Source organism: Salvelinus fontinalis, chromosome 4 (assembly GCF_029448725.1).
Source record: "Salvelinus fontinalis isolate EN_2023a chromosome 4, ASM2944872v1, whole genome shotgun sequence".
NCBI classification, from domain to species: Eukaryota; Metazoa; Chordata; class Actinopteri; order Salmoniformes; family Salmonidae; genus Salvelinus; species Salvelinus fontinalis.
Genome location: NC_074668.1, coordinates 54,240,169 through 54,250,918, shown reverse-complemented (window position 1 = coordinate 54,250,918; position 10,750 = coordinate 54,240,169). Strand labels below are relative to the sequence as shown.

Here is a 10,750-nt window from a genome sequence, read left to right as displayed (position 1 = left end):
GCTAGCTACATTTTCAGATAGATTTAAGAAAGTCGTTTTCCTTTCAAGTTAAAGCGCACCGTTAGCTAGCTAGCTATCATTATCTGGCAGCCTCGCTAACTAACATTACGTGTATGATCTGTGTAGTAATATTATTCGTATCTCAGAGCCACTGCATTGCTAGTTATAACCTAATGTTAGCAAGCTAGCTAACATTGAACCTGTTTGAATAGCTACCTGCAGATTCATGCAGGGTAGTAACTTTATGAGTTGGGATTATGGTTCATTGTTTAGCTAGCTACTTACATGTCTAAACAAAAGACCCCATTATGCAAGTAACTATTTCACTACACCTTCTGTATCCTGTGTATGTGACAAATAAACTTAGATTTTATTTGATATAGTATGTGTTTACCAGAGACAGTAATGTGAAGAACATGACCTGCACAAGTCAAATTAGGATATAACGGGTGTGTTCATAAATTCAAACTGCAGTGCCAGAGTGCGCTCAGAGTGTGCTCTGGGCATTCGTAAATTCAGAGCGTTGTCAGATTGTCTGTTTGTAAATTCAGAGCATTTCGCTCCCGGAGCGTTCAGAGTTCACACTGGATGCTCTGGCCAATGAGTAGGGTAGATCCGAGCGTTCTGACCTCACAACGGAAGTCAAGCGCCCAAGCTAACTGGCTAACGTTGGCTAGCTTGCTAGCTACTTCCAGATACAACTGAGAGAACACCTCACACTGACCATTTTACTCGCCCTAGCAGAGCTGGTTAGGCTGTTTTCATGTTATCCAGAGCTTTGGTGACTGTAACTGTGCTGCTGGCAACAATTTAATTGCGATTTTTTTGCCGATGTTTACTGACACCGGCCATATTCAACAGGTGTTGAGCGTTTGCAAATGTATCAGTTATTCTGCGCTCTCAAATGTTCGAACAACCCCAACGTTAGGCCATTGAGACAGTGTCCAAGTTCTAAAATTCTCTAGTAGAATGTCCTGCTTATATTTTGTCATGGCTCGCCATTAACTAAATAACGATCTTGTTGTGAGTTTATCTTCCTGTAATAATGAAGACAAATGAGCTAAAGTGAAGACATTGTCAGCTATGTATGGTCATTATTTGAACTGGCTAGCAAGCTCTAGCTAACTAGCTAGAAAGGAACCAAAACATTGTTTAGAAAGTTACATTTGCCTGTTTGCTAGATTGACATATACTAAATTCATTTTTAAACGGTTGGGTTGATTGGTGTTAAAATACACTAGTTATGATATTTTGGACCACCAGGCTGCTGATGTCATGAAGCCTGTATTTTTTGTGATTCTACATTTTCATAACGACAACGACAAGTTTGATGGGGGACGACAATAGAATGTTCAAAAATAAACGTCCTCTCACTGTCAACTGATTTTATTTTCAGCAAATTTAACATGTGTAAATATTTCTATGAACATAACAGGATTCAACAACTGAGACATAAACTGAACAAGTTCCACAGACATGTGACTAACAGAAATCAAGTAATGTGTCCCTGAATAAAGGGGGGGGTCAAAATCAAAAGTAACAGTCAGTATCTGGTGTGGCCACCAGCTGCATTAAGTACTGTAGTGCATCTCCTCCTCATGCACTGCACCAGATTTGCCAGTTATTGCTGTGAGATGTTACCCCACTCTTCCACAAAGGCACCTGCAAGTTCCTGGACATTTCTGAGAGGAATTGTCCTAGCCCTCACCCTCCGATCCAACAGGTCCCAGATGTGCTCAATGGGATTGAGATCCGGGCTCTTTGCTGGCCATGGCAGAACACTGACATTCCTGTCTTGCAGGAAATCACTCACAGAACGAGCAGTATGGCTGGTGGCATTTTCATGCTGGAGGGTCATGTCAGGATGAGCCTGCAGGAAGGGTACCACATGAGGGAGGAGGATGTCTTCCCAGTAACACACAGCGTTTAGATTGCCTGCAATGACAACAAGCTCAGTCCAATGATGCTGTGACACACTTCCCCAGACCATGACGGAACCTCCACCTCCAAATCGATCCCTCTCCAGAGTACAGGCCTCGGTGTAACGCTCATTCCTTCAACGATAAACGCCCGTAGGTGACGTCGTTGCCGGTGATGTCTGGTGAGGACCTGCCTTACAACAGGCCTACAAGCCCTCAGTCCAGCCTCTCTAAGCCTATTGCGGACAGTCTGAGCACTGATGGAGGGATTGTGCGTTCCTGGTGTAACTTGGGAAGTTGTTGTTGCCATCCTGTACCTGTCCCGCAGGTGTGATGTTTGGATGTAATGATCCTGTGCAGGTGTTGCTACACGTGGTCTGCCACTACAAGGACGATCAGCTGTCCATCCTGTCTCCCTGTAGCGCTGTCTTAGGCGGCTCACAGTACGGATATTGCAATTTATTGCCCTTGCAGTCCACATGCCTCATTGCAACATGCCTAAGTCACGTTCACGCAGATGAGCAGGGAACATGGGCATCTTTATTTTGGTGTTTTTCATACTTCTCTGATAGAGTTCAGTATGTCAAATCGGAGGGCCTGTTGTCCGGACCTCTGGCAGTCTCTATGGGGGTGCCACAGGGTTTAATTCTCGGGCCGACTCTCTTCTCTGTACATCAATGATGTCGCTCTTGCTGCTGGTGATTCTTTGGTCCACCTCTATGCAGACGACACCATTCTGTATACCTCTGGCCTTTCTTTGCACACTGTGTTAACAACCTCCAGATGAGCTTCAATGCCATACAACTCTCCTTCAGTGGCCTCCAACTGCTCTTAAATGCAAGTAATACTAAGTGCATGCTCTTCAACCGTTCGCTGCCCGCACCTGCCCAGCCGTCCAGCATCACTCCTCTGACCTGTACTGACTTAGAACATGTGAATATGTGGACTACTACAAATACCTAGGTGTCTGGTTAGACTGTGCACTCTCCTTCCAAACTTACATTAAGCATCTCCAATCCAAAATTAAATCTAGAATTGGTTTCCTGTTTCGCAACAAAGCATCCTTCATGCCGCCAAACATACCCTCGTAAAACTGACCATCCTATCGATCCTCGACTTTGGCGATGTCATTTACAAAATAGCCTCCAACACTATACTCAACAAATTGGATGCAGACTATCACAGTGCCATCCGTTTTGTCACCAAAGCCCCATATACTACCCACCACTGCGACCTGTATGCTCTCGTTGGCTGGCCCTCGCTTCATACTCGTCGCCAATCCCACTGGCTCCAGGTCATCTATAAGTCTCTGCTAGGTAAAGCCCCGCCTTATCTCAGCTCACTGGTCACCATAGCAGCACCCACCCGTAGCTCGCGCTCCAGCAGGTATATCTCACTGGTCATCCCCAAAGCCAATTCTTCCTTTGGCCGTCTTTCCTTCCAGTTCTTTGCTGCCAATGACTGGAATGAACTGCAAAAATCTCTGAAGCTGGAGACTTTTACCTCCCTCACTAGCTTTAAGCACCAGCTGTCAGAGCAGCTCATAGATCACTGCACCTGTACATAACGCATCTATAAATAGCCCATCCAATCTACCTCATCCCCATACTGTATATATTTATTTATCTTGCTCCTTTGCACCCCAGTATCTCTACTTGCACATTCATCTTCTGCACACCCTACCATCCCAGTGTTTAATTGCTATATTGTAATTACTTCCACCACCATGGCCTATTTATTGCCTTACCTCTCTTATCCTACCTCATTTGCACATGCTTTTTTATAGATTTTTCTACTGTATTATTGATTGTATGCTTGTTTATTCCATGTGTAACTCTGTTGTTGTATGTGTCGAACTGCTTTGCTTTATCTTGGCCAGGTCGCAGTTGCAAATGAGAACTTGTTCTCAATTAGCCTACCTGGTTAACCTGTTGATAATAGGGGGTGCTGTTGTCACTATTTATGGAAATCGTGTAATTTTTGAAACGGCTTCCTACTAAATTCTTGATCGTACAATATGCATATTATTATTATTATTGGATAGAAAACAGTCTCTAGTTTCTATAGCCGTTGAAATTTTGTCTCTGAGTGGAACAGAACTCATTCTACAGCAATTTCCCTGACATGGAGTCAGATTTCACACATTTTGGCCCCTGATCTGGAGTCAGTTAAAAGGCCACTGTTATTGCTATGAGTATACAGACACTGCTTACGTCTTCCCCTGGATGCCTTTACGTGATGACGATTTGAATGGTATCGATTGCGCAATCACAGCCCCTATAAAACAAAAACACGTGTAGGTAGGAACTCTTTTCCAGATGCGTCAGGCGCGCGGAGGACACCGACCTACTCTTTTTCCAAGCATTAGTGTAGCCAGTTATATTTCTCCGGTCATGTTTCTACTCGTTATAGGAGTTGAAAACATCATAAGGTAGTTAATTTCAACCGTTTTTAGCAATTTATATCCGTTTAGTGCGATTTTGGGACATTTATTTCTGAGACACTGTGAATCTCTGGGCACGGTTCCAGTTCATGCCGAACGCAATGGGCATTTCTACATGGCAAGAGGACAGCTTTCGACCAAAAGATGATTAGACCCAAGAAAGGATTCTTTGCCCAAGATTCTGATGGAAGAACAGCTCAAAGTAGGAACAATTTATTATGATAAATCGTGTTTCTGTCGAGAAATGTTAATCGCTTATGACGCCATCTTGCTAGACGTAGCTTCGCTTGGCGCAAACTGTATTGAAAAGTAAGGATAATTTAAAAAATGTAAATCAGCGATTGTATTAAGAATTAAATTGTCTATCAATCGCTGTCCACCCTATATTTTTTAGTCACGTTTATGAGTATTTATGTATACGACTAGATCACTGTCTAATATGGCGCACGACATTGTCTGACCAGCTGGGCAACTTTTGTCATTGTCTAACCATGATTTTGGTGGCTAAATATGCACATTTTCGAACAAACTGTATATGTATGTTGTAATGTGATGTTACAGGAGTGTCATCTGAAGAATTCTGAGAAGGTTAGTGAAAAAATTAATATTTTTTGGCGATGTTTACGTTATCGCTCTCTTTGGCTAGAATCAATGCTCTGGTAACGTTTGCATATGTGGTATGCTAATATAACGATTTATTGTGTTTTCGCTGTAAGACACTTAGAAAATCTGAAATATTGTCTGTATTCACAGGATCTGTGTCTTTCGATTAGTGTATGCTGTGTATTTTTACGAAATGTTTGATGATTAGTAAGTAGGTAAACACGTTGCTCTATGTAGTTATTCTAGTCCATTTGTGACGGTGGGTGCAATTGTAACCTATGCCATCTACCTGAAATATGCACATTTTTCTAACAAAACCTATCCCATACCATAAATATGTTATCAGACTGTCATCTGATGAGTTTTTTTCTTGGTTAGGGGCTATAAATATCTTAGTTTAGCCGAATTGGTGATAGCTACTGGTGTTGGTGGACAAATAAAAGATGGTGGATTATGCTAATGTGTTTTTAGCTAATAGATTTATATCTTTACATATTGTCTCTTCCCTGTAAAACATTTTAAAAATCGGACATGTTGGCTGGATTCACACGATCTGTGTCTTTCATTAGCTGTATTGGACTTTAATGTGTGAAAGTTAAATATTTAAAAAATATTTTTTTTTTTTAATTTCGCGCTCTGCCTTTTCAGTGGAATGTGGGGGGGGGGGGTGTGCCGCTAGCGGCACCCCAGTCCTAGACAGGTTAAATAAAGGTGAAATAAAAAAAGAATTATAAAAAACATTTGAATCCTTAAAGAGATGGGTGGGGCTAAGGCTTAAGAGGGTGTGTACGATGCTGAATGGGTGTAGACAAAGAAGAGCTCTCCAGTAGATTTACCAAAACATTTAAGGGCTATTTTCTCAAAAGTGAGGTTACAAATTAATCAACTTTCAAAGCAGACTTTACTTTCCCATTGTTCCTCAACTGTAGTGTATGATATACAATTTTCTAGTTCTGAGTCTCTACCTTTATCCAATGTAAAAAACACAATTTCTAATTTTGCTACATAAGACCAAATCGAGCCAGTCGGTCACATATGGCCTACCTTAATGCAGCGGAGGTTGCAGGATCAGATGGAAAGCACAATCTGTCTCTAGCCTTTTTCTTCCTCACAAATATTATAATTAATTTGCCAGAATATGTTACATCGTCATTCCATAAGTATTGAAGGTACTTCAATGTTACAGCTATCTTTAGACATATAGCCAGTACCACTGAGGTATAACATTATAACCCACCCAAACTACTAGGCCTGAAATATAAAAATGATCAACAAAATCAACAGGTAGCCTATTGTTGTGGCAAAGATGCGTTCATACAGATCGCTAAACGGTACTTTATATGAATAATATACCGCAATACTTATATGGATAACACACCGGAATACTAACCACCGGTCCTGGGATTCATCATCATGCACACCTGGCATCCTTCATTATGCGTACCTGCAGATCATCATGATTCACACCTAGACATCATTACCTTCCTCATTACCTCCCTTTATATGTCCCTCCATTATGTGCATTCCTCAGTTGGTATTGTTTCCTGTTTTCCTGCTATCTCACCACTGTCACGCTGTCTTGTTTCATGTTTTTTTATTAAATGTTTCACCTGCACCTGCTTCTCGACTCACAGCATCATCGTTACAGCACTTTCTGATCACTAATCTGGATATGTGCATCCACCTTTGTGCGCAATTGGTGATTGGTCATTGGTCAACAGTCAAGACGTGCAAATGTTTGGTTCTTAAACACAGATTAGATGTTTTTGAAACAAGAATTTGGTGCAATGCCTCAGACCTATTTTAGTGACCAGATCGAATAAGCAAAGGTATAAATATTAAATAAAAATGGTAGGCTATATGTAGCCTATTAAAATATGTATGAAATACATAAGTTTTTCCAATTCAGTTTCACAATCGCAACCTTCTTACTGCCCTAGCACACCCGACCTGTGTTGATTGACAGTTTGCTGGTCCAATCAGAGGGCCGAGTGTGCATTTCACTGCCCAATCAGATGTTTACTGTCTCTGGCTGCGTGGAGAGTAATCCACAAAGATTCTGTGCCACAAAATGAGTGACAAAACGTTACAAAACCTGGCCAGATTATTTCAAGCCATAAATCTCTAGTCAAAGTAGAGTCTTGAGGCTCCTAGTCCAAGTTATTTTATTTTCTATCAAGTTGAGTCTCAAGTCTCAAGTCATCAAACGCGAGTCCAAGTCATGTGACTTGAGTCCACAATTCTGGGAGAGAGACAGTGAGAAATAATACCGGCTACAACCATGAATGTGTAGTTTCTCATTTTTGCTTGGTTCAGAGACAATGAGATGCAGTATTGACACACTCTAACCTGAATATGTTGGTAGGAACATGGTGGCAGCGTTGAAATTCGAAACGAATCTAACAAAATTCACTGTCACTACACTGCTGTATTAGTGTGTCACTTTGTGTCACTCGGAGGAGGCTGGTCATTGGAGGAAGGGGAGGACCACCCTCTATCTGAATTCAAGAAAAATCAGAAATTATGAAACATAAAAATAGAAACGATTTATAGATAAATCTATTGTTAATATATTCAAATTACGAAATATCTTTTTAAAAACAGTTTTGCAATGGCCATTAGGGGGTGCTCAATCAGCACCTTTTGCAAAAGTAGGCGAGAAGAGGAAGGAGGAGACGATGGGAGCTGTTGAGAAAAACCAATTGAGAATCTCCCAGTGACTTCAACACAAACCCATCCAGCTTATGGTGAAGAAGAAAAAAACACCCTCCCTAGAAACCTATTATGATGATGCTGCTGCTCAGGGGAGAATGAACAGATGACCAATCAGATCAGTAGCAATTTACACCTTTCCCATCCAATCAAAGGTTGAATGAACTCACATTTGAATGAAATGCAGTTTACCACAGTGCACTTTGTTTTTATCATGGGTGAAAGGTTTTGCACTAATCACTGCTTCCTTTATCATAAAGTAGGATAGTCCTGTTTGATGTTGCATAGGTGAAAACTTTGCATCCTGTTAATTTATAAAGCCTTTTTGCAAAAACTCCTGCATTACTTAACATTGTTACTACTAACTTATGGAAGAACGAGATTCCGTCTGTTACTACAGATTTAGATAAAAGGGTCTTTCCACAAAAAGAGTGCCTTTTGCATCCTTTTGATATTTTAAGTAGACATGCACCAATATAGATTTTTAAAAGCCTGTTATATTAAATGAAGTGCCTTTTAATATAGACCACATGAGTCAATAAATCAAGATTTTTTAGTGCCAAGAGTTTTGATATGTCCCTCCGTGCAATTCCCATTTGTGACTTATAAGAAGATTTTAACCCACTTAACCACAAAATTTATCCATGTTAAAGCACTAATTATTTTGTTGACTTGACAATTGGAATGACCCAAACAGCTTTTAGTTTCTTCGCACCTCACTTATGGAACAATCTTCAGAATACTCTACAGTTGGATGCATTGGTGCCCTTTGGGCAATTCAGATTTTTGGTTGAAGACCTCTTTACCTAGGAATGTGACTGTATTTCATGATTGTGTTTTGTATTTTGTATTTCCTATGCTCCTATATTGTGTAATTGTTGTGTAATTGTTGAGACCTTGGTATCAATGGGACTCCTGTTACAATATAGGTTAAGGGCTCGATTCAATCCGTAGCGCTGAAGATCCGCATTATACGATTGAAATGTAAAGGTCATTTTTCGATTGAGCTGACATATGCAGCGTTTACCATGAATGCAGTCTCTGCAAACGCAGTAAAATTGCCTTTGCATGGCAATCATGCAACAACGCAGCTCTTACACGCTACGGATTGAACTGAGCCCTAATTAACATTAAAAGATATGTAGAGAGTTTTAATGAGAGAAGAATTGTTATGATATGTGGGGTAGTTTAGTGTATGCGCATAGATAGACAGCACACTACCACATCCACACCTCATCCCTATGTGGCATCAGCATAGATTACATTTTTTTTAAGGCTAGTGATAAGGATATATTAAGTATAGTTCACATTGGTGTTATTAACTTTTAAAAAGTAAGATGTGTTTTCAAAGCTTGTTAATTAAACTAGCTACCGCTAGCTCTGGTCCAGGGCGTTATGGGCTGCTTACTGATGTGAAACATAAACAAATGCACATTGGTGCTGTAGTGTTCCTAACAGTTCGATTGAATAGTTGGTATTTTTCCAAATAATTATCATCCATCATCCTCAACTTGTGTTGTGAAATCTGTTGTGAATGTATTGTAATGTTTTTAAAATTGTATAACTGCCTTAATTTTGCTGGACCCCAGGAAGAGTAGCTGCTGCCTTGGCAATGGGGATCCATAATAAATACAAATACAAAAGTCTAAAGCAACTGGTGTCAGTACAATGTACTCACCTGTAGTTTCTGTGTTAAGGAGTGTCTCTGCTCTAGCAGCTCGTTAGCGTTCTCCACTTCCTCTTTCAACCGCTCCATTTCCTGTGGGTGAGACAGCGAGTTTCAGAGAAACAAGATTCACATTGTTACAGATTGTTATTTGCTATACAGAGCATTCGAAAGTATTCAGACCCCTTCCCTTTTTCCACATTATGTTACGTTACAACCTTATATAAAATGTATTAAATAAAACATTTTCCTCATTAATCTACACACAATACATATTGACAAAGCAAAAACAGGTTTTAAAAATGTTTGCAAATTAATTAAAAAATATATATAGAAATGGGTCTAAATACTTATGTAAATAAGGTTATTTACATAAGTATTTAGACCCTTTGCTGAAACTCAAAATTTCCATTGAACATCCTTGAGATGTCTCTACAACTTGGAGTCCACCTGGCAATGACTGGCAATGCACAAACAATACTTAAAATATATAAACAATATAATTATAGAGATAAACTCAAAATACCAACATGTGCGAAATACTGTACTTTATTAATGTTTCAATAGAACCCACCAAAATCATTTATTGATTCAATTAAAAATCAATGTCTGGAGTGGGAACAAAATGACGCCTTAGAGAGAACACTGTGTTTCAGCGAGCTCCTGTGACATTTGTCAATTTCTCTTTTTATATTCATTTTCTAGCTTGAAAAAGTGGTAGAATTTGCTAAATAAGTTATCCTACAATGAGTCTTGACGGCTATTTCTAAAAAAATTCCGACAACATGACCAACAGAACTACTAAGAACTCGACCAAAACCACCACCTCTGTAGATGTGCAGGAGGAGCTAGCTAACTTTAGCGAAGCTAACACCATTGCGGATCCAGGCACAATGGACCTGGTGATTCAAAGTATGACGGATAACATTACTAAAGTGATCGATGTTAAGATAGGAACGGTCTTGGAAGCAATTGCAGGCCATTCAGCTGAACTACAGAGGGTTGTCACGCGTGTGGATGAGGCAGAAGGAAGAATTGCTACTGTGGAAACTTCAACTACACCAATGGACACAAGACAAAGGCACTTGAGAAACAGGTGCGCGAAATGGCGGAGCACGTTGACGACTTGGATAATCGAGGACGCAGATGCAATATCTGTGTTGTGGGACTCCCGGAAAATTCTGAAGGGACACGTTCAGTAAAAACTTTCTGGCTACCTACAAATGGACACTAAGGCTGGTCTTGTGAAGCTGGACAGAGCCCATCGCTCTCAAGCACCGATACCCGGTCCCAACAAGTGCACACGGCCAGTGGTTATAAAGTTCCACAACTTCACCGACAAGCAACGCGTCATGGATGCGGCCAGATGTATCGGTTCTGACGGTAGTCAACGTCAAGGTCCAAGGG

At 40.5% G+C, this 10,750-nt stretch overlaps 1 protein-coding gene across 3 annotated transcripts in view; it reads right to left on the bottom strand.

Annotated features, from left to right (window-relative positions):
* Positions 1 to 10,750, bottom strand: part of homer1b (homer scaffold protein 1b) — a 155,117-nt gene that overhangs the window by 6,716 nt on the left and 137,651 nt on the right. For all 3 annotated transcript variants that reach the window (XM_055920602.1, XM_055920603.1, XM_055920601.1), the window contains one exon: positions 9,356 to 9,436. In XM_055920602.1, coding sequence (XP_055776577.1) covers positions 9,356 to 9,436 — 81 coding nt within the window. The remainder of the gene's footprint in view (positions 1 to 9,355; positions 9,437 to 10,750) is intronic.